Genomic DNA, 25,187 nt, shown 5'->3' on the forward strand with positions numbered 1-25,187 from the left:
CTCCTTGAACTCATTGACCGTTCTTACTCTCACCACTCTATCAGGCAATGCATTCCACAATTCAAACACACTCCATGCAAAGAAACCACTCTTCACCCTCTTGCTCACAGCTTCCTTTTGTAACTTCCAGGGATTGCCTCCTTGTCATCTCTCCTTTCCGCTGCTCCACCAAGTGAAAAAACTCCCCAGTGTCAACCCTGTCACTGCCTCTCAACAGTTTAAAAGTCTCAATCATATCACCCTCCTTCTATCTATCAAACTCTGCAGTCCACATTCCCTCTGCCGATCCTCATAACTAACATTGTATACTTCTGAAACATCTTTGTTATCTGCCTCTGTACCCTTTCCACAGTTAATTTATCCCCTTCAAATCCTGGGGATCAAATTTGAGAACAATAGTCTAAGTGTGGTCTGATCAGGGTCTTATACAATGGAACAATAATTCTTTTATCTCTGCTGGTCAGCGTTCTTCTCAGTATTGCAGCAATCCTCTGGGTTACCTTCATCACCTTTGCAATATGTGCCCTGAATTTCAGGTTTCTATCAATCATCACCCTCAGATCTCTTGTCTTCCCTTTTTCCTCCAGTGCAGCTCCTCCAATCAAGTGTGCAGCCTCCCGTCGATGTATCCAAAACTTCAAGACTTTACATTTTGCTGCATTAAACTGACACTCTCCATTCATTTGCTATCTGTCTAGTTGATTCAATCCTCTTGCAGGGCTGCCACATCTGCACTATTACTAATAACCCTTCCCAATGTTATAAATCCAATTTTGTAGTCCTTGCTGATTCATGTGATAAATACCTTTAAAAGCAAACCAGATTAGTATAAAATATGAATAATGATAACTTCGTAAGAAAGGCAAACAGTATGCTTATTCAATTCATCAGCGCCTCCATAGCGCAATTGGAAGAACAATGGTACATTGTGCCCTTCAATTGGAATAGGCCTAAGTTTGATTCTCGTCACAATGGGAGGAATCTTTATCTGGACGATTTCAATCGAAGGTGAGTTAGCCGATCTCATATGGAGGTAGCAGAGTTTTTTCTCCCGGAAACTCGGGTTTTTCATCCCGCATACAGACAAATCGGCCCTTCAGAACACACACGCAATTTACAGACAAAAAATACTAGTTGTGGTAGTGGTGGAGGTGGGCGTTAGATGGCGTTGATGGAGATGATTCGTAGTAGAGGTTCGATGTAGTGGTTGAGACAGTTGTAGGTGTCCTCCCGCGATGAGTCTTTGGACTCCTTGAAGGTGTCACAAATAATAATAATAATTTTGTGCATGTCACTTAGTGCCACTTTCATTGTTCTTGGGATTATGTACATGTTAAATCCACAGAGTATAGTGATCTTGTCTGATAGTAACCTCAGGAATAACGGGATAAAGTATGAAGAGCATGAAAAACATCTAGATTGATTTAGTGATAAGTTCCTGAAATATGAGTAAGTAAAAGGTGCAATGCCCACCATGTAGAAATAAGAGGGATGATGAAGATTATGATAATAATACACCTCAAACTTTAAGTGGCATTTCTGCATAACTACTGATTCACACATTATTATTGTTAAGGCAACTCCATGGAGTCAAAAGAATCATTGCAAAAGGTCCACACTAATTCACACAATGCTTATCACACTTCACTTCATTCTCAGACCAACTTTCTGAAAGCCAGTACTGCTCATTCATCACTCTCCAAGCAAAACAATGTAGCTAGGGTGGTGAAGAAATTAACTCTTATTAAACTTCTAAAGTTTAATAAGAGTGTAATTTCTTCAGCGCCCTTCGATTTGAAAAAAACCTGGGTTCGATTCTTGTCGTGTCAAGGGGAATCATTATATTGGCTTTTTAAGTTGAAGGTGAGTTAGCTGATCTTATACAGGGGGTAGGAGAGTTAATTATGGCAGTATAGATTAGAATGAAGAGATAGCATTTGGGAATAAGGAAAACGAATTTCTCGAGTTCTTGAGAGATGACTATCTCAGGCAGCATGTGGAGAGCATGTGAGGATCGAGAGTTCCAGATCTGATCGTTTCATCAAAGGATGTTATTATGAGAGGAGTTTTGCACTTTTCTCCAATAGGAAGTTGATCATGAAGTGGTCACCTGGGTTCTTGCTAGTTATATGTAAACTTTTGTGAGGAAAGGATATATGTGGAATTATAAAGCTGGTGATTATGACAAGCTTAGAAGACAGCTTGGCTATAACATGGAACAAGGAGTTGAGCTGTAAGGAAATAAATGTTGCATGGGAACTGACAAAGAAATACGTAACAGCATCAATGTATGAATGTATTCTGAAGGCCAAAATGCTGAACTTACACCTACCATAGTAGGTGTAAAATGGATGAATGAGGAGCTTAAGCATGAAATCTGGAAAAAGAAAGTACTATGGAAGAAGTACAAGATGAATAATGTTAATAATCAAGTTACATGAAGAGTATAAAGAACAGGCCAGGAGAGTGACTCAGTAAGGACAATAAAAGTGCAGTGTGAGCAGAATTTGGCAAACCATGTGAATAAAAATCCTAGAGAGTTTTTTAATATGTGGCAAGTAGAAGGAAGAATGATCATGGTGAGATGATGTTAATGGATGAAATTGGTAGAATGGTAATTGCTACAGAAGACATTGTTGAGGTATTCAGTGATTGATTTATAAGGGTGTTTCATCCTGATCATGGTGGAATCATGAGAAACTTAAGTGTAGAGAACATAGAAGGAGTTGGCTTAATTGTGAGTGAGCAGGAGGTATTTTAGGAAATAAACAAACTTGATGTCAATAAGACGATAGGATTTGATGACATATCACTACACATCTTAAGGGAATATTCCAGGGTATTGGCAGTAGCGTTGGCATGCCTGTTTAACACATTCGCTGCCAACTATGAGTATACTTGTATGACGCTTACTGCCGGCAACGAGATTATCGTACTGACCTTGAAGAAGTGAAAATGCTTGGCTTGTGGAGCTAGCATCAAAACTGTATATTCTTATAGATGGTATGTGCTATGCACAAGCCAACTACGAGTATACTCGTATGACGCTGACCGCCACCAACGAGAGTACCGTACTGACCTTGAAGAAGTGAAATTGCTCGCCGTACGGGAACAGACTATGCCGAAGTAGCATGGCAGCGAACGTGTTAATAAGAGTTGCAACAGCACAAGTTCCAAGTGAGTGAAATGAGGGTAAAATTGTTCCACTGCATAAAGGTGGTGATAAGGCTGTAGCTTCAAATACACCTATCTGGAATTGTCAGTTACAAAGGGAAGAAGGGAGCATAAGATGGCAATTTGCTAAGAAGTCCTCAATGCAAGGCCTTATCAAATGCCTTGAAAATGTCAAGTGTAACAGCATAAGTTTCTCGAACTTTTCCATGGCATGTATCCAGAGGTGGGTTATGTAGTACAAGAGATCTGATGTGGATTTTAATTGTAAAATGCATACTGGTGATCATTGATTATAGGCCAAAAAAAGAGGGCATGTTATAAAAACATGTACAGGTAACCCTCGTATGATGTGGTATTTATACAATGCAGTTTTGCTATAACGTAGTCTACAAATTGTAGCAACCCTCGTATAATGCAGTACTTATACAATGCAGTTTCGATATAACGCAATCTACAAATTGCAGTAACCCTTTATCTTTTCTGCATGACTTAAAAATCAAATTTTATCTTTGTTAAATTTGTGTCTTCCCATATCGCATGTGTAGCCATATCATCACTTGAAATCATCCAAGAGATTTCAAGTGATGACAACTTCCGGCCACTCATAAATAAAGAATGTCTATGAAATGTTTGTTTTGAAGACAGTGATGATGATTGTAATATGCACTATTATGTGCAATGAAGTTTATGTACAATTCATAATTTTATAAGTTTATACTATATATTTGTTTCATAGTTTATATGTTTTCGTAACTTACATGAATTACAAGAATTAAATTAAAATATATTTTTGTTGGGTGTGTCATTGTTGCTTATATAATTAAAAAAAAAAACGATTTTGGAACCTAACCCTATGTTTTCTATGTAATCTGAGTCTCGCATAACACGCTGTTTCTATGGAACCTAACATCCGCGTTATATGAGGGTTACCTTCAAATACGAGGGTTATTATTCAAAAAAGGTTTTCTGGAGCTTAATGTTAAACAAGTACACGACTGGATGGAAGCAAGCAAAGTGAGTCATCTCTGGAGGTCATGATTAGCAAGAACATGAAGACTGGATATTTTGTTTGGAGAGTAGTGAATGAATGGAATGAGTTGTCATGGGTAGTTGTGGGTGCTCTATTGCTGATAGTTTAAAGAGATATGTAAATAGGCATTGTGATTAGTATTATGCCTTCCATTCAGAGATTCTATGATGAATATTTGAATTCCGTGGAGATACTTCTGTAATAATAATAATAATAATAAATGCTGTTTTAGGATCTCTTCATTAGCTTTATTTACTATTTCTCCTCTCCAACTTAGTCTCATTATCAGTCAACTAGATATTCTCTTTCAAATCTTCAGTATCATCAATGGACAAATTAAACCATTGACCACTTACTGCTCTCCTCTTGGCTCTACTCTACCACACAGTACTTTCTGATATCCATGTCACCATTTTCATATCCGTTACTATTTGCTGTTTACATAATTTCCATATTTTATCCTGTCAAAATGCCTTGTTGTGATGTAGCCATTTCTCTTACCTAATTAGATCAACAAGGATTTTATTTCTGAAAGTTTTTTTAAACAGGGAAGAGTGCTTTCCTATTTGTATGCATTTTTTGGCAGGTGTGATCATTTGTGGAAGATTGTAATAGATGGTGTGATATACAATTTTCAAAAGATGTCACATACATAGTAAGATTTTTTAAATAATGCCATTACATACATAGTATATGGACAAACCATATTTAGACAGAATTTGAAATCTCTTTGAAACTAATATACTGTTGACCTAAATATTTTTTTAAAAGAATTACTTTTGACCAATGTATAATTTGTGTTAGTTGAACAACACAATAATATATATGCCATTAATTTATTAATTTATATCATTTGTGTGTTTGTTTGGCTGGTTGGTTTCTCAATATAGAAATTTAAAAAAATTAATATTTTGCTTTTATAGTGTGCAAAAACATTGTCAAGTGACCCAATGATAATATTCTTTACCAGTGGAACTTCTGGGGCTCCTAAAATGGTACAACATACACATGCAAGTTATGGAATTGGACATATTCTAACCGGGAAGTAAGATCATATTTTTTATTGGCATTTTACTAACTTATATTTTAAAAACTTTTTAAATAAGGAAATCAGAATTAATAATAGTAATAATAATTCTGGTTTCCTTGTTTAAAATAAAAAAAAATAATATTTATTATTATTATTATTATATTAATAAGGGAATGGAATTTCTGGAATTCTTGAGGGACAGATGTCTTAGGCAACATGTAATAGAGGGAACTAGAGGTTCAAGAGTTTTGGATTTGGTCATAGCATCAGAAGAGCTGATAATAACTGAGATGACATCTCTTCCCCCTGTTGGAGAGAGTGACCATGTGGTTTTGACTTGAAAGATGAATGGACATGCAGGAGTATCAAAGAAAAGGGAACATATGTGGAATTATGAGGCAAGTGATTATAATAGTCTTAGATATCAACTTGGGTCAGTTCCATGGAGGGCAGAATTGGAAGGCCGGGATATCATTAGTGTGTGTGGGAAATTGTGAAGGAATATTTGTTGGCCGCAATAGTAAGCTGCATTCCACGAGTGAAGGACAGGACACAATTTGGTGTAAAGTGGATGACAAACAATATCAAACATGAACTGCAGGTGAAAAAGAGGTTATGGAAGAGATATAAGGAGAGGGGCTGGAGAGCAAATGCATGAAGAATATAAGACTCAGGCCAGGAGACTGACTAATATGGTAAGGAAGGCAACCTTACTTGTCACTGACCATAGCTCAGTGACAAGATCCACAGAGAATGTGCTAAAGAGACTGGCACTAAGATCCACAGATAATCCTAGGCCAGTAGAAGGAGAAATGATTATGGAAGAATGACATTGTGGGATAAAAATGGGAATAGAGTGACTGATGCAGAGGACATAGTGAAGTTGTTCAATAAACACTTTATTGGAGTATTTCATCCTGGAGAAGTAAGTTTTAATACTAGAGGGATAGGGCAGGTTCGAGGTTTAGAGGTGCAAGAGGAGAGTGTGTTCCAAATACTGAGTACCCTGGAGGTCGGTAAAGCTGTGGGACTGGATGGTATTTCACTGGGTTTTGAGAGCATGTGCTAAAGAACTGACAGCTCCGTTGACTTGGCTTTTCAATGAAAGTCTGGCTATGGGAAAGGTACTCAAGTATTGGAAGGACGGTAATATAGTGTAATTGCATAAGGGTGGTAGCAGACTGGATGTGTCTAACTATAGGCCAGTTTGTGTTTCATCAGTAGTTGTGAAGATCTTGGAGAAATTAGTGAGGGATCATATACAGCATTGGGCAGATGAGGGTAATGTTATCGGTGAGAGTCAATATGGATTTGTTAAGGGGTGCTCTTGCTTTAGTAATATTTGGTTTCTAATTATTTATAATATCTTGAGTCCTTGATGGAGCCTTCCTAGAAGAGCAGTTGATGAGGGAAAGGCAAATACTGCCATTTTTTGGATTTTGCAAAGGCATTTGACAGGGTGTCATATGATAAGCTGATATTTCAGTTACAGCACATGGGTTTAGATGTCAGGTTAGTCAACTGGATTCAGGATTGACTGTCTGATAGATATCAGAGAGTTGTGTATGGTGGAGCAGTATCAAGGAGGCAGAAGGTTACATACAAGTGGGGTCCCACAGGACTCAGTACTGGGACCAGTATTGTTTAACCTTTATATCAATGACATTATCAATGGGTTGCAGAGAAATATTCAGTTGTTTGCAGATGATGTGAAGCCGGGAAGGGTTATTAGTAATAGTACAGATGCAGCAGCCCTGCAAGAGGATTTGAATCAACTAGACAGATAGCAAATGAATGGAGAGTGTCAGTTTAATGCAGCAAAATGTAAAGTCTTGAAGTTTGGGATACATCGATGGGAGGCTGCACACTTGATTGGAGGAGCTGCACTGGAGGAAAAAGGGGAGACAAGAGATCTGAGGGTGATGATTGATAGAAACCTGAAATTCAGGGCACATATTGCAAAGGTGATGAAGGTAACCCAGAGGATTGCTGCAATACTGAGAAGAACACTGACCAGCAGAGATAAAAGAATTATTGTTCCATTGTATAAGACCCTGATCAGACCACACTTAGACTATTGTTCTCAAATTTGATCCCCAGGATTTGAAGGGGATAAATTAACTTTGGAATGGATACAGAGGCAGATAACAAAGATGGTTTCAGGAGTATACAATGTTAGTTATGAGGATCAGCTGAGGGAATGTGGACAGAGTTTGGTAGATAGAAGAAGAAGAGGTGATATATTTAAGACTTTTAAACTGTTGAGAGGTAGTTACAGGGTTGACACTGTGGAGTTATTTCACTTGGCGGAACAGAGCGAAGGAGCAATAGCAAGGGGCCATCACTGAAAGTTGCAAAAGCTGTGAGCAAGAGGATTTCAAAAAATCTACTCCCCATACTTTTTAAATACATCTTTAAATACACAATTACAGGAATGTAATCTTGTCCTTTTTGTCTTCCCTCTCACCTACGAATCTGTTTATGATCACCTCTGTTTTAATCTAGTAAAATCACCTCACTAACTTAATCATCTCTGTCATATCATCTGCAATTTACATTCTTCTGTCTTCTCCACATAACCAACATTCCAAAGTCCTGATATCGCCTTTAATTGTTATCTCTAGACTCTCTGTTATCTCCAGTATTTCCACATCACAGTGAAAACTAGGTATTCAAATTTGAGCACAGTATACCATTTGTGATGTACAATGCTGCAACCACCTCCTTATCCCTATTTGTCACTCTATTTCCATTTCACTGTTCATCCATTTCACTCCTATTCTATTTACTCACTTAACCCTTGGTATGCAGTTATACATTGCTTGTGTCAGATCCTGCCTTGTGAGTTTCCATGCACTGTTAACATCTTTGCTGCTCAACTCATCTACCCAATATATTGGTGCTAACTAACTAACTAACTACAGAGCTTCCTATAAGCACCTGCTTTATACTTCCACATATATCCATTTTTGGCAGTAACCTTTTCACCACTTCCCAAACAAGTATCTCATGATTACTCTGTGTCAGCACCTCATTAACAACTACATGTTGTGAAGTTATAATCTAATCCAAAGCATTAAAGCCTCTAGTTGCTTCAGTCATATGCTGCTTAAGATATTTATCTCTCAGGAACTCAACAAATTCACTCTCCCTGTTCCCATACACTATTCCTCCTTCCTTCTATATTCCTGTAATTAAAGTCTCTCATCAGGTTCACCTTCTTTTTACATGTCCAACCAATTTGCCTAAACATTTCACAATCAGTATTCTCTAGATTCCATGGCCTGTAACAACATCCTATCAGATATGCTAGCCTGTTAATTTTAACCTCATACCACAGATTCAAAATTTGTGCATGGCCTATCAACTTCCACACTCTGTGAACACAATTCCTCTGCAATCATTAACAGCTCTTCCCCCTCCTCTTTTCACATTCTATCCTTCTGGAAAATTATATATCCTTCCATTTCTATTATCGACATAACATCCTCCTCAGAAAACGAAGTTTCACTTATTCTAATTATCTTTCAGCATACTGACTCAATCAATGCAACAAACTCAGCTCTATTGTTTTGATCACTCCTTACATTTGTGTACAAACATAAAAATCCCTGTGTCTTTGAAGTCATTCTACCAGCACCAACATTCTCTATTCTAGCTGCTATACTACCACACACCTCTCTCTCTCTCTCTCTCTTCAGTCTGGCCACTAATGTTTCCCTAATCCTGACTCAGATTTCCATTCCTATCTGTCTCATCCTCACCTTTATGCATTCCATCACCTTGTGCTGCTGCAAACATATCTTCAACCTCGCATCCATCTTCCTCCTGCCTTACAATCTGTTTAGTTGTGCTATCCTGCTTCACAAGTGGACTCTAATCCTTTACTACATTAAATTGTTGACTCTGTGTCTTCTCAGAAATCCTTTCTAAATGCTCAACACCAGACCTATTCAAATGCAATCCATGAACTTTAAACCATTCCAACTTTCCTTCAAATTATTCCATAGATTTACAAACTGAACCCCCTTCGCCTCACATAACTTATACATCTTACTATTCATTATCTCTGCGCTCCTTCTCAGTTCACTATTATCATATGTGGGCAGCATGCTAATGACTTTTCCAGCAAGATTATTATTCTTTACCTGTCTCAACAACTTCCTCTACTTCCTTCAACATTCATTTTTGGTACAACTAAGTTGTTTGTGCCCACGACTACCACCAATTGGTGCATGGTCTTTCCTTTTCTGCAGTGCATCAGGTATTTATTTTATTTTTCCACCAGAAAAGGTACACTTTATTAGTCATCACACCTCTAATGATTGAGTTCCCATACAATGATATGCAACTATCCTTTGACTTTTTCTTCATAATACTAGCTTCCTCCTTCTCATTCTCATCAGCCAATCTCTTCTTTAGATGTTTATTATTCTCTTCCAGATGTTTTGTTTTGCTTTTCATTTTCATTAACTCTTGCCTAAGCTATTCTACTGTGGTCCCAACTCTTTTTTCCATTTTTAATCATTCTAGTCTATAAAGACACTTTTCACATACATTAATGCTTTCCTGCTTTACATTTATCCAAACAGTCCATAAATCTTTCATATTTTTTGTTGCATAGCAATTTTCACAATGCATCCACTGCAAAAAATCCAAGGGAGAGCTCGATATTTATACCAAAGCTTTCCATGCTGCCAACTTGCATTTCTTTATGGATGCCATTTTCAGAAGCAGTAAGACTAAACAAGTAGCAAGACACAATATAAACAACAAAAGAATTCCAACACTACTAATGAAGAATACTTGTATCCAAACCGAAAAAAATGCAGTACGATTTGCGATAAAAAGCCAGATTATACACTAATATAAACCCTTTTTTTAACATAAATTAAAGATGCCACGAAATTATATAAACTCCCTCCCTTCTTTCCCTTCCTATCTGCACAAAAATAACCATATCCTTCAATTTCTATTCCCATCAAGATATCATCCCATTTAAATCTCTACTAATATCATCACCATAAGTTAAAAAATATATATATTATTATAGTCCTCAGACTCTTGAAACATGCCACTGATGACTTTCCTCTCTTGCAATGCTTCTCAATACGTCACTGACACCTATCAGACAGCCTCTTTTCTATTCATTTTGCTATTTATTATCCCTGCACAGTTTAAATACCAACTTATTGTATCAGTCTGTCAAAGGCTTTTGAAAAATTTTGATAAAACTACTGTGTATGTATTCCCCCCCCCCTTGTTCAATGCATGTTATATGTTTTGAAATATTTTAATCTGTTTTGTCAGATAAGAATTAATGTATTCATTTAATGTTAAACAAAATCTCTTTTATATCTCTGTGTATCAAGGTCAAATAATAATTTGCAAAATTATGCTAGTAGGTGTTGTCTGTTTCTTCAGGTACTTCCTTGATTTGACTCCTGATGGTATTATCTGGAATCAGAGTGATACTGGCTGGGCTAAAATTGCATACAGTAGTCTGTATGGGCCTTGGAATCAAGGATCTTGTGTTTTTGTTTATGATATGCCTCGTTTCAATGCCTTGAAAGTTATAGAGGTATGTTTGATTATTTTATCATTTAAATCTCTAAACTTATATTAAGAAATTGTAGAACTATTGAAACAAAAAATTTCTGATTTCATGAGCAATTTAATTTTATATTTCATGAATTCATTAATATTAGACATTTAGTGGGAACTCATGAAAGTGTGCAAAAGAATAGAATAGAATGAAATAAAAAAGGGTAAATGAGGTGACAAGTGATTCTGGGATAGTTAATGAGAGAGTCCATAATGTCTGCTATCCAGGAGGGAGAATAAGTAGGATAATTCAGGCATTGGACATGAGAAAGAAACAAGCAATGCTCCTTATGTCCACTTAGATGACAGATCATCTAAGTGGACATAAGGAGTAGTATGTTATGGTGAATATCAGGAGGTTATTGAGAAGTGTGAAAGATAACCGTGTAGTAGGAAAGGCTGTCAGTGTGTTGCCGAGGCATTACATGATGGCTTGACATGGAGAGCTAAAATCATGAATTGTATACTAGCAGAGCTGTGTTAAGAGAAAGGAGTACAGTTTGTGGATGTATGGCATGTGTTGGAGGAAAGAATGGAATTTTACAGGCATGATGGGCTAGTTTGAATGGCTTTAGAGTGAGTGCACTGGAGAAAGTGTTGCACTCGTTACTGTGTGTAACGAGTGCAAAAGATCAGTACATCAGAATGGTATTGAAGAGGCAGAAGTACTTGGAAGTGGAAACAGTAGTAGTAAGAGATATGAAGAGAGAATGGGAATGCAAGAGAAACAGCAAAATGGGGGAGGGGGGGTTGGAAAGGGAGACATGGCATGGGGAGAGTGAATGTTCAAAGTGGCAGTTAGCATATGTATGAAGATGGAGTATGTTGCGATTTGGGTGAGGAAGTTGAGATTGAGTAGATATATGTGGAAGGTGACGATAAAGAGGATTGGGCAGGGATGGGGGAAAATCACAACCATCAAGTGACTTGGTTAGGACTAGTTATAGACCTAAAAATTAATTACTCTGTTTGTTTACAAATGCCAGAAATATCAGAAAGAAGGGAGATGAACTGGTTTTTACTGATTGTTTATTCATCCCAAAATCATTGGAATAAGTGAAACATAGTTGAATGAAGATGGTATTCTAATGGGAATAAAAAATGGAAGGATACAGTATTTTTTGTGAGGATAAAAAGCAAAACAAGGGAGAGGGAGTGCTACTGATGATAGTAGGAGAATTAAGTCCACATAAGGTAGACATGAAAGAGGGAAATAGTGGCAATGGTTATTTATGAGGCAGTATGGTTAATAGAGAGGTTGAGAGGAAGGCATATTTAGTTGGATGTTGCTATAGGCCTGGGAATGTGGAGGATGGTTAAGAAGAAATGCATAAACAACTTGGATTACTGAACAAAAGGAAGGTAATTATTATGGGAGATTTTAATTATAATGGTATAAATTGGAATGAAGAGATAGCATTTAGGAATAAGGAAAAGGAATTTCTTGAGTTTTTGAGCATTTACTATCTCAGGCAGCACGTAAAGGAGAGCACACGAGGATCGAGAGTTTTAGATTTGATCATTTCATTAGAGGATTTAATTGTAAGTGGGGTTTAGGACATAGGAAAGTATGACATAATTGTGAGTAAACAGGAGGTATTTGAGAAAATAAATAAACTTGATGTCAATAAGGTGATAGGAATGAGGTGAACTTAAGGGAATGTTCCAGGGAACTGGTAGTAGCATTGTCATGCCTGTTTAATAAGAGTCTTACAACAGCACAAGTTCCAAAGAAGTGGAAGGAGGGTAAAATTGTTCTACTACATAAAGGAGATGATAAGGCTGTAGCTTCAAATTATAAGCCAATCTGTATATCTGGAGTTCTGGTGAAAGTACTGGAGAGATTGATTATTATTATTATTCAGGTCTCCATGGAGTCAAAAGACTCATCATGGGAGTTCCTTCCTAAGAAACACAAAGTCTATCATACCACTCCTTGAACTCATTGACCGTTCTCGCTCTCACCACTCCATTAGGCAATACATTCCATGGTTCGACCACCCTCCATGCAAAGAAACCACTCCTCATCCTCTTGCTCACAATAACTCCTTCCCGCTGTTCAACCAAGTGAAAGAACACCCCCAGTGTCAACCCTGTAACCACCTCTCAACAGTTTAAAAGTCTCAATCGTGTCACCTCTCCTTCTTCTATCCACCAAACTCTGCAGTCCACATTCCCTCAGCCGATCCTCATAACTATCATTGTACAGTCCTGAAACCATCTTTGTTATCTGCCTTTGTACCCTTTCCACAGTTAATTTATCCCCTTCAAATCCTGGGAACCAAATCTGAGAACAATAGTCCAAGTGTGGTCTGATCAGGGTCTTAAACAACGGAATGATAACTGTTTTATCTCTGCAGGTCAGTGTCGCCAATCTATCTAGCTTATTCAAATCCTCTTGCAGGGCTGCCGCATCTGTATTACTAATAATCCTTCCCAGCCTTGCATCATCTGCAAACAACTGCACATCCCCCTGCAATCCACTGACAATGTCATTGATATAAAGGTTAAACAATATAGGTCCCAGCACTGAGCCCTGTGGGATCCCACTTGTAACCGTCTGCTTCCTTGAAACTGTTCCACCATACACAACTCTCTGATGCCTATCGGACAGCCAATCCTGAATCCAGTTGACCAATCTGACATCCAGACCCATGTGCTGCAACTTAAATATCAGCTTATCATGTGGCACCCTGTCAAATGCCTTCGCTAAGTCTAAGAAAATGGCAGTATATGCCTTTCCCTCATCTAATGCTCTTGTAACTTTATCATAAAAAGCTAGCATATTGCTAAAACAAGAGCGCTCCTTCACAAATCCATGTTGACTCTCACAGATAACATTACCCTCATCTGCCCAATGCTGTATACGGTCCTTCACTACTTTCTCCAAGATCTTACTAACTACTGATGACACACAAACTGGTCTATAATTAGATACTTCCAGTCTGCTACTGCCCTTATGCAATGGCACTATCTTACCTTCCTTCCATTCCATTGGCACCTTTCCAGCAGCCACTTTCATTGAAAAGCCAGGTCAAAGGCACTGTCAGTTCCCTAGCACATTCTCTCAAAACTCGTGGTGAAATATCATCCAATCCCACAGCTTTACTCACATCCAGAGTACTCAGTATTTGAAACACACTCTCCTCCTGTACCTCTAAACCTTGAACCTGCCCTATCCCTCTAGCATTAAAACTGACTCCTCCAGGATGAAATACTCCAATAAAGTGTTCATCGAACAATTCTACTATGTCCGCTGCATCAGTCACTCTATTCCCATTTTTATCCCACAATATCATTCTTCCACAGTCATTTCTCCTCCTCCTACTGGCCACATATCTAAAAAAATTCCCTAGGATTTACTTTGGATCTTAGGGCTAATCTCCTCTCATATTCCAGTTTCGTCTTCCTTACCATACTAGTCACTCTTCTGGCCTGTATCTTATACTCTTCATGCATCTTCTCTTCTCCTATCTCTTCCACAGCCTCTTTTTCACATGCAATACCAGTTTAATATTGTTTGTCATCCACTTTACTCCAAATTGTGTCCTCTTGTTCACTCGTTGTATACAACTTACCATTGCTGCTAACAAATATTCTTTCATAATTTCCCACGCACTAATGATATTCCAGCCTTCCAATTCCTCCCTCCATTAAACTTCCCCAAGTTGACGTCTTAGACTATTATAATCACCTGTGAGGATTGATGAGAAGTAAGATACAGAAATGGGTTGATAACAGCAGTATTCTCTGTGGTTATCAGCATGGGTCTGTTAAAGTAAGAACATGTTTTACTAACTTACTTATGTACTATAACAAGGTGACAAATAACTTGTACAGGAGAGATGCATATACAGTAGTGTACTTGGATTTTTCAAAAGCTTTTGATAAACTGCCACATGACAAGCTGTTAAATAAATTGAAACAGATGGGATTTAATAACAAGCTTCTGGGTTGGATCAGTGACTGGCTTTCAGATAGGTATCAGAAAGTTGTTTATGGGTATGCAGTATCCCAAAAGAGGAAGGTCTCTAGTAGTATACCGCAGAGGTCAGTTTTGGAACCATTGTTGTTCAATTTTTATGTTAATGCTATCGGGATGGGCTTAACTAGTGATATGCAGCTGTTTGCAGATGATGCAAAATTGGGGAGAGCAATGCAAAGGCAAGTGGATGTTTGGTCTTGCAGGAGGACTTGAATAGATTGCATGAATGGGCAGGTAAATAGAACTGTCAGTTGAATGTTGCAAAGTGTAAGGTTTCGAGATTTGGTAAGCAACAATGGGATGCAAAGTATACACTTAGTAGGGAAACTTTATAGGAAGTGGAGGAGTTGAGAGATCTGGGACTGATGTTGGACAAGGGCCTGAAATTCAGGATTCAATTTCGGGCCCTTGTACAAGCTGTGAATTGTACAAGCTGTGAAGATGTCACATTGGATAATGGCAATGATTCGGAGGACCCTGACATGCAGAAATGAAGAGGTTTTGATGCCATTATATAAGGCCTTGATCAGGCCTCATATGGATTATTGTGCACAGATTTGGTCTCTGTATTTCCATGGTGATGAGGGTATATTGGATAGGAACCTGAGAAGATTCACAAAGGTGGTCAGTAGTCTTTGAATGCAGAATATGAGGTCAGATTGACAGAATGTAAGTTGCAAATCCTTGTGAATAGGAGGAGGGGGGGGGATATGATTGAGACACATGCTTTAGTCAGGGGTTGTTATCAGGTTGACATGGAAGAGATTTTTCATGGAATGAGTGTTGGGGGTAAAACAAGAGGTCATTGCTGGAAATTGTATAAGGAGGGTGTGAGCAGAGGAGTAAATTCTTTGCATGGAGAGTGGTTGGTGAGTGGAATGCATTGCCTGAGTGTGTTGTGAATGTAGATAGGTTGAATCAGTTTAAGCTGGATGAGCAGTGTGTGCAATAGTGTGTACTTCTCATAATTAGTCTCTGACTGCATGGAGGTCAGATGTTAATAATAATAAAAAAAATTTAAATTATTATGTAACAGCTTGAAAATACAGTTGACTCTTGCTATATACCCTTTTGTTTCTGCATTATTGTATGAAAAATCTCTTTGTATGAAAAATCGCAGAAACCTTCACTAGGTTACACATGAGGCCTTCATCACAATAAATCAATAGGTTCATAACAGAATTTGAAGCTTACTGCTTGTAGATTTTCTTTATTCTTATAAACATATGCAAAAACATCTGATACAATGCTGACATTGCCATTTTAACATTAAGATTATAGTTAACATTTTATGAGATGCCTGGAGTGTGAAATTTCCGAAATGTGTATAAAGGCATCCAAGAAGAAAGTATAGTCCAAGGCTAGAAATATTACATATATATTAAAAGCATAGAAAAAAAAAAATTGTGAGCATGTCCTAGGGCAACTTCCACAACATTAGATTGTGGAAGAAAGACTATAGTAGGTTTGATTATACAAGGGTGGTCTCAAACGTTCTTGGCCTAACAGTGAAAAAACGAATGTTTTCACTGGTTTATCAACAACCCCATCAGTATAACTGAAAACTAAGAAGTTGGTTTTAGCATTCGAAAGGTAATAACTAATTTACTTTAAAATTACTAATCGAAAAATACAGAGAAATTAACATACAACACTCACATAGCTTTTATAGATTACACCAAATCATTTGATAAAATTATCAGAGAAAAATTTTTCAACATAATCTCCCTTAAGATGAATACATTTATTCCAGTGATGCTCCAGCGCCATTATCCTGTCCCTGTAGTGGTTCTCAGTAAGAGATGCAAAATACCTCCCTACAGCTGTAATCATCTCTTGATTTGAAGAAAAACACTGACCAGCGAGCGAGGAAGATTTTTAGTTTTAGGAAGAGATAGAAGTCAGAGGGAGCCAAATCTTAGGAATAGGGTGGCTGTTCCAACAATTCATAGTGCAGATCCCTTAATTTTCCCATTGCCAAAATGCCTTTGTGGGCATTGTCCTGATGAAAGATTATTTTTTTCTTCTGCAAACCAGGTCTTTTCTCACGAATTTTTTTGTCTAGTCTGGTTAAAAGATCGGAATAATATTCCCCAGTTATTGTTTTACCCTTTTCAAGATAATTAATAAACAAAATACCTTTAGCATTCCAAAACACCGATGCCATGACCTTTACTGCTGATGGAACTGACTTTGTCTTCTTTGGCGAAACAATCAGCTTCTGTCCACTGTTTTGACTGCTGTTTGGATTCTGGTGTGTAATGGTGAATCCAAGTCTCATCCATAGTAATAAATTGATACACAAAATCAGTTTTATTCTTGTTAAAATGCTCCAAACACTGTTCAGAGATTTTCATGCGAGTGCGTTTTTGATCTGCTGTGAGCAAGCACAGCACCCATCTTGCACAAAGCTTTTTCATTTGCAATTGTCCATGCAAAATATATCCTACACATTCTTTTGAAATGCCTATAGTCTCAACAATTTCACACACTTTGATTCGCTTGTCATCCAATATCATATCGTGCACTTGATCAATGATTTCTGGTGTTGTTACACTTTTTGGACGTGCTTCACGTGGATCATCTTCAAGGCTAGTACGGCCACATTTAAACTCGGCATCCCATTTCTTAATTTTCTAAAATGAAAGAGAAGAATACCCATAAACTTTTATGAACTTCGAATGAATTTCTTTTGGCATTAAACCTTCTTTTACAAAAAATTTTATAGCCATACAATACTGAATTTTATCCATTTTAAGGGATACAGGCAATGCTTTTGCTTCAGACAGCAAAAGCATTGTCTGTATGGATAAAATTCAGTATCATATGGCTATAAAATTCTTTGTAGAAGAAGGTTTAATGCCAAAAGAAATTCATTCGAAAACAAACTTCAAACTACTTGATAAAACAAAAAAACTTGATAAAATAAACTACTTGAGAGAATGACTTGCAGTTTCACATGGATGCTTATGACAGATGTACCAACTCAAAAAAAAATTCTTGCCGATAGTGTTGCCATCTATAGTCAAGGCTGAGAACTTTTCAGACCACCCACATAGTTCCTGACTTAAAGGAACTCTTTCTGGACCTTTTTCCAGCTGATTTCAAAGTTAGTCAATCTTTGACACAGGCGTAGTGTTCTCCTGGAAACTTGAGTTTTTGTCTGTGCAGCTGAGAAAAATTGACCATAAAAACTCACAATAATTGAGATATTAATACCAGTTAATGTCAGGAGATGACAATATGCACTTAGATATTCTAGGCACCTGTAAGTCTGTAAGCCATTAGTCTGAGATGACATCATCTCAGACTTTCTGCCAACTGATTTTCTAAATTTAAACAAAAAATTCTGTCTACTCCCTTTAGGGGATGAAAACGTGTTAGTAGATAAATATAACATGTCCCAGCAGGTTGTAGATGTTGACAAAATTAATGCATATTAGGTTGCTAAATTTACATAAGGAAGGACTGAGTAATAACTTCTGCTTTGGATAAATGTAGTAGAGATTAACTGGAGTTATCTCTAAGGAGGTTTAGCTTGTGAGGATAGTCACATTGAAGATTGTGTCACACATTTTACATTGCTTGAAAGTTAAATGGTTCTCTTTGAACAGAATCTAGTATGATAAGAAATTTGAAAGTGTGAATGAAAGTTGAAACCAGCAGATATCTGTTGAAAAAAATTCAGCCCTTCATATCAGCTGCACTTCATTTAGGTCTTCAGCTGAAAAGCCTATTGTGACACTATCTCCAACGTGTAATGTAACCTCTGCATGGCAACATGTAACATATTGTCATGCAGAGGTTACATGAATATGCCACTTCAGTAGTTACCTTGTTACAATTTCCATCAATTAATATCATCTTCATACAATCATTCTTTCTCTAATGGTTACAGACTAAAATAATTTTTTGAGACTTTACTTGGCATAATTCACCAAACATCTTATGCTGGACTTTGCTTTCCTTACCAAATACATCAACTTCCTACCTGTGGTTTATGCTCCATATAAATAGATATAAATATCAATTAGATAGTTATCCTCGTATAACTATCTAATTGATAGTTATACGAGGGTGGTCTGAAAATTTCTTGGCCTAACAATGAAAAAACGAATTTATAATTTCAAAATTATTTTTATTTTTCAACATAATCTCCTTTAAGTCTAATACATTTATTCCAGTGATGTTTCAGCGCCATTATCCCATCCCTGTAGTGGTTCTCAGTAAGATCTGCAAAATACCCCTCTACAGCTGCAATCACCTCTTAATTCAGAAGATAAACGCTGACCAGCAAGGAAGAGTGTTCGTTTTGGGAAGAGATAGAAGTCAGAGGGAGCCAAATCTTGGGAATAGGATGGATGTTCCAACAATTCATAGTGCAGATCCCTTAATTTTCCCATTGCCAAAACACCTTTGTGGACAGGTGCATTGTCCTGATGAAAGATGATTTTTTTTCTTCTGCAAACCTGGTCTTTTCTCACAAATTTTTTTGTCTAGTCTGATTAAAAGATCAGAATAATATTCCCCAGTTATTGTTTTACCCTTTTCAAGATAATTAATAAACAAAATACCTTTAGCATTCCAAAACACCGATGCCATGACCTTTACTGCTGATGGCACTGACTTTGTCTTCTTTGGTGATGAACAATCAGCTTCTGTCCGCTGTTTTGACTGCTGTTTGGATTCTGGTGTGTAATGGTGAATCCAAGTCTCATCCATAGTAATAAATTGATGCACAAAATCAGTTTTATTCTGGTTAAAATGCTCCAAGCACTGTTCAGAGATTTTCTTGCAAGTACATTTTTGATCTGATGTGAGAAAGTGTGGTAGTACCCATCTTGCACAAAGCTTTTTCATTTGCAATTGTCCATGCAAAATATATCCTACACATTCTTTTGAAATGCCTATAGTCTCAGCATTTTCATGCACTTTGATTCGCCGGTCATCCAATACTATATCTTGCACTTGATCAATGATTTCTGGTGTTGTTACACTTTTTGGACATCCTTCACATTGATCATCTTCAAGGCTGGTATGGCTATTTTTAAACTCAACAGCCCATTTCTTAATTGTCGAAAACAAAAGTGAAGGGTGCCCATAAACTTTTATGAACTTTGAATGAATATCTTTTGGCATTAAACCTTCTTTTACAAAGAATTTTGTTATCACAATACTCAATTTTATCCATTTTAAGGGATACAGACAACGCTTTTGCTTCAGACAGCAGTATAAAACGAACTACCTGATAGAATGACTTGCAGTTTCACATGTATGCTTATAACAGATGTACCAACTTAGAAAAAAAAAATCTTACCGATAGTGTTGTCATCTATGGTCGAGGCTGAGATCTTTTCAGACCACCCTCATACATTGATAAATAATTATCTTCCTCATATTTGGTAAAGCAGTTTACTTAAATAGTTCCTTATAATCACTCTCCATATCTTCAAGCCTATAATAACATAAAACTAAATTAGCTAAGGAGGCCAAAATAAATCCAAAAGAATTTTTAGCTATATATCAAGTAAGAAAAAGAATAATTATGGAAGGATAACTTTACTCAAAGATGATAGTAGGAAAGTGATGAAGAAGAAGAAATAGTTGAGTTACCAAATAATCACTTTACAATGGTGTATCATCCAGTTGGAGACCTTACATTTACTGATGTGGCAGAGGCCTGATGTGAAAACTGAGTTAGACAAACCGGAGGTATTCAGTATATTGAAAAATATCAATGTGAATACAGCAGTTGGACTGGACAATATATGTCAGCTCGTGTTGCTGAGAGAATATGCAAGAGAACTGGCAGTACAAAGTCGTTTCATCTAAGTCAGCTTGGGCAAGATTTCAAGGGAGTGGAAAGTAGGTAAGATAGTTAAATTACATAAAGGTGGCTCCAAGACAGAAGTAGCAACTACATCATGATATTGCTGGACTTTGCAAATGCATTTGACAGAGTACCACATGGAAAACGATTATATAAGTTGGCGTAAATGGGAATGAATATGATTGGGTACAGATATCAGAGGATGGTGCACGGTAGATTGAAATTAAGGTGAATAAGGATGACTAGCGAAATGCTCCAGGGCTCTGTACTAGGCCACTAGTTAATTTGTATATTAATGATATAGTGAAAGATTTAAAGGGATATTCAGTTGTTTGCTGATGATTCAAATCTAGGGAGGACAATAGTTGATAAAGGTAATGTAGATATCCTGCATGATGATTTAAATAAATTGGTAGTGTGGTCAAAGGACAATGCTTGTCAACTTAATGTTGTGACATGTAAGATAATGCACTTTAGGATGAAAGGATTACATACTTTGTATCATGTTAATGGCTAGATTACCGGAAATTGTGGATTCAAAAAATTAAAGGTGTGTGCTGAGTTTAGTTGACATGCCAAGGAGAGAGAACATGATAGAAATTCATAAATTACTAAAGGGATTCTATAAGATTGACACAGAAGGATCTGGGGTAATGGTAGATAGATTTGGAGATAGCAGACATATTGCAAAAGTTGGTAAAATAGATATTATTATTAGTTCAAAGGATTGCTTAGATGTTGAAGAACACATTTATAAGTAAAAGTGGGGAGGTTATTATCTCTCTTTATTTGACTATGACTTGGCTGAATCTTGACTATTGAACAGATTTAGTTACCTGGGTTTCTTGGGAATCAGAGAGTGGCTCAGAGGATTCAGAGATGAGTGACCAAGCTGGCAAATGGCCTGAGGAATGTACCCTTTTTGAAAGATTAAAGGTGTGTGTTTTGCTGAGTTTAGTTGACATGCCAAGGATAGGGAGACATGATAGAAATTAATAAATTACTAAAGGATTTCTATAAGATTGACAGAAAAGAAATTTTTCTATACATAAGGAGAAGTGGGAAACAAGGGGTTTCCCCTGGAAGTTGTGTAAGAGCATGGTTTCTAAGGATGTGTTGTTTAGCAAGTGGTGAATGAGTGGAATGATGGCCAGAGGTATTTGTGAGTGCCTTAAGGTAAATAAGTTTAACTGGAGGTGTGAGGTATTGTGTGAATAATGGCTTGTGTGGGTCTCTCAAAATGAGTCTGACTTCATGGAGATAGCCATATAATAATAATAAATATCTCACTCCAATCTACCTTCACCTCACCCATTTGGCTTCAAAACTGCTGCCTCACTAAGTATTCTCAATCTACAAGGTTATGGGACTGGATAAGATTTCTCTGCATTTTAAGATAATGTGCCAAAGAACTGACACCTCCATTTGACCTGGCTTTTCAGTGAAAGTCTAATTATTGGAAAGGTGCCCAAGAAGAAGAAGAGTGGTGGTTGAGTGGAAGTGTCAAACTATAAACCAGTTTATATTTTTCTGTAGTTGTTAAGATTTTGGAGAAATTAGTGAGAGATTGTATACTGCATTGTGCAGATGAGGATAATATTAGAGTCAGTAGAGATTTGTTAAGGGGGTACTTTTGTTTTAGTAATGTGATTGCATTTTATAATAAAATAACAAGTAGTCAATGAGTAAAATGTCAGTAATCACTTTCCTCATTGACTACTTGAATTATACTCTGTCAAATACAAAGGCATTTCACAGAGTACCACATGATAAGCTGATATTCAAGTTAGAGTAAGTTTAGATATCAGGTTAATAAACTACATTAGAGTTTGACTGTAATAGATATCAGAGAGTTGGATATGAGGATTCATTATTAAGAAAGCAGAAGGCTACACATTCCACAGGACTCATTACTAGAACTGCCACTGTTTAACCTTTGTGTCAGTGACAGTGTCAGTGGAATATTCAGTTGTTTTCAGATGAAGAGAAGCTAGGAAGGGTTATTACATAGGATTTGAGTAAACTAGTATTTTTTATCAGTTTACTCAGACTGAGAAATGAATTGGGGAATATTAGTTTAGTGCAATTACAGGTTTTGAATTCGGATCCATCAGCAGGAGGATTCGTGTTCTGATTGTGGAGGAGGCAAGGGATCTTGGGGTGACGATTGATCAAAATTTGAAGTTTAGTTGACGTATTGCAAAGGTGGTGAAGGTAACCTGAAGGATTTCTGGAATACCGAGAAGGGCTTTGACCAGCATAGATAAGAGGTAATTCCATTGCCCCTGATCAGACTACATCTGGATCACTGTGCTGAGATCTGCTCATTAGTATTTGTAGAGGGATAAATTACCTTTGAAGAAGGTGCAGAGGCAGATAACAAAAATGATATCAGGACTGTACAATGTTAGTTATGATGATTGACTGAGGGCATATTGGCTGCAGAGTTTGGAATTTGGATGGGTGATTAGAGGACAAATGATGAAAGAGTTTAAGGAGTGGTATGATAGACTTTGTGTTGTCTAAGATGGGCCTCCCACATCGAGTCTTGCAGCTCCATTCAGGTCCTGAATAATAATAATATCATTTCCACCCTGTATTCCTACTTAGACTTGATTGCCACATTTCCTCTATCATTTAGTCCCCTCATCAGTACCCACGTTACTCTCTGTGTGTTCTTTTGGGAAAAAAAAAAAAAACGATACATCCACCATCCCTTTTCTGTGAGAATGGTGAGTAAAAAGCATAAAGAAGATAGCATAGCTATGGTAAAGAAAAATTCTAGTGTAAAGCATAGTTTGTGAGGTCAGATGATCTTAAATACTGAGAATGTAATTAGGGGATTGGTAAATGTAAATGGAAGTGTGAAAAATAATAAAGTGAAAGTTGGTCAGGAGGAAGTGATAATGAATGATCTGGTATAGATTTCATTAGAATGAATGAGATTATACATAAACTTTGTTTTCAATTGTTGAGGAGGGGGAGGAGCAAGGTAATTGAGGTTTTTTACATGAGAGGAAATGAGCAAGAGAATTAATATGCATGTAGAAAGGAATGATTTGGATAGACAGAAGAAGAGAGGAAGAAGAATATGTGGATGGATATCAGAAGTTTTATTGTAATAAAAGAGAGAAAACAGCTATGGGAATGTTGATTAGTGGCCTGTCCAGATATGATGGTGATGAGTTGAGTTGAGATAGAGAGAAACTTATTGTTGTCATGCTTGGTTCTCCTAGCATGGAGAAGTGAGTGTTATTGTGAATAATTATGATGAATGTGTGGGATAGATGGTGTACTACATGAAAGACATGTATTGCATTTGAATGGGTCTGGTGTTAGTCATCGTGACCAGAAAATTCGGCGCAACATTTTTGGTGTAAGATATTTTGCATTAATTTTTGTAAATAATCAATGGATGATAAAGGTATTATAAATTCATTAAAAAGGCCAATTTTTATTAAGATGAATGTCAGTGATACATAACATAATGAAATCATTTAAAAATTGTGCAAATTAAAAGAGATGCTGTGTAAATAATTAACTTTTTTCTGTGGATCATCAATTGAACGAATCCATTAGTAACATCGCTCATTGGAAAAAATGCTAATGCTGTGAAGCATTTAATTTTCGTGTTGAATTCAGCATCTCTTTGATAACATAACTTCAAACCAATGGCAACAATTTTGCGATACAGATTTTGTACCATATGAAATAAACAATCTGTTATAGTTGTTGGTGTAAATATGTTAGAAAAAGCATTGATAGTTGCTTTCTCTAAGTCAACCATTAATGTTTCGGGATCTAATGATGAACGTACCCTTTAAGGCACTGAATAATCTGCTGTAAGTTAATCTGGTTTGCCAGGAAGCAAAGCAAAAAGAATATGGAGCAACACTTAACAGCTCTCAGCAACATGGTCACTCTCATCTATGTGGAAAGTTTTCCCTCTGATTACAATGTTTATTACTTATAAATGGGTTGAATATGAGCTATCAGAACAACAAGAGAAATGGACAAGGAGACATTTTGGTGTCCAGTTTGAAAAGGATTCATTTGGTCTTTTCTTAGTAAAAATCAAAGAAGGCATTGAATATTGTATATAGGAATAGTAGGAAAATATTTAATAAGTTTAATTATTAAGTAATATTTTCCATATACAAGCAGAAAAAAAAGTGTAGGAAAAAAAAGTAGTGGATAGTGGTAGTGGTGAAAGTTTTTCCACTTGGTTGCAATGGTTATTATACTTGACAAGAAATCATCATCATCATCATCATCATCATCAAATTCCTGCCATGTACCTTCAAGGGATGTACAGGATATGATAGTACCACATGAAAAAATTACATCATTACTAACTTCCTATCTACAATTTTCCTCCAAATCAGTCTGTTACTTGTCAAGACCCCAACATTATCAGATCTTATATTTCTATCATCTAAGGCACTTTGTACCGTATCAATCCACCTATATCTTGGTCTTCCTCTGGGTCGTTTTGCTGCCAACCTGGCAGAGAACACTTGTTTTGCTAATCTTT

The 25,187-nt window shown here is 36.9% G+C and overlaps 1 protein-coding gene across 1 annotated transcript in view; it reads left to right on the forward strand.

Moving 5' to 3' along the window:
• Positions 1 to 25,187, forward strand: part of LOC150108984 (acyl-coenzyme A synthetase ACSM3, mitochondrial-like) — a 305,232-nt gene that overhangs the window by 115,306 nt on the left and 164,739 nt on the right. The window contains exons 7-8 of the mRNA XM_090404749.1: positions 5,128 to 5,249; positions 10,659 to 10,815. Of these exons, the coding sequence (XP_090260875.1) occupies positions 5,128 to 5,249; positions 10,659 to 10,815 (279 nt within the window). The remainder of the gene's footprint in view (positions 1 to 5,127; positions 5,250 to 10,658; positions 10,816 to 25,187) is intronic.

This window comes from Typopeltis vanoorti, chromosome 2 (assembly GCF_054136105.1).
Source record: "Typopeltis vanoorti isolate ZY-2024b chromosome 2, IOZ_Tvanoo_1.0, whole genome shotgun sequence".
Lineage (NCBI taxonomy): Eukaryota > Metazoa > Arthropoda > Arachnida > Uropygi > Thelyphonidae > Typopeltis > Typopeltis vanoorti.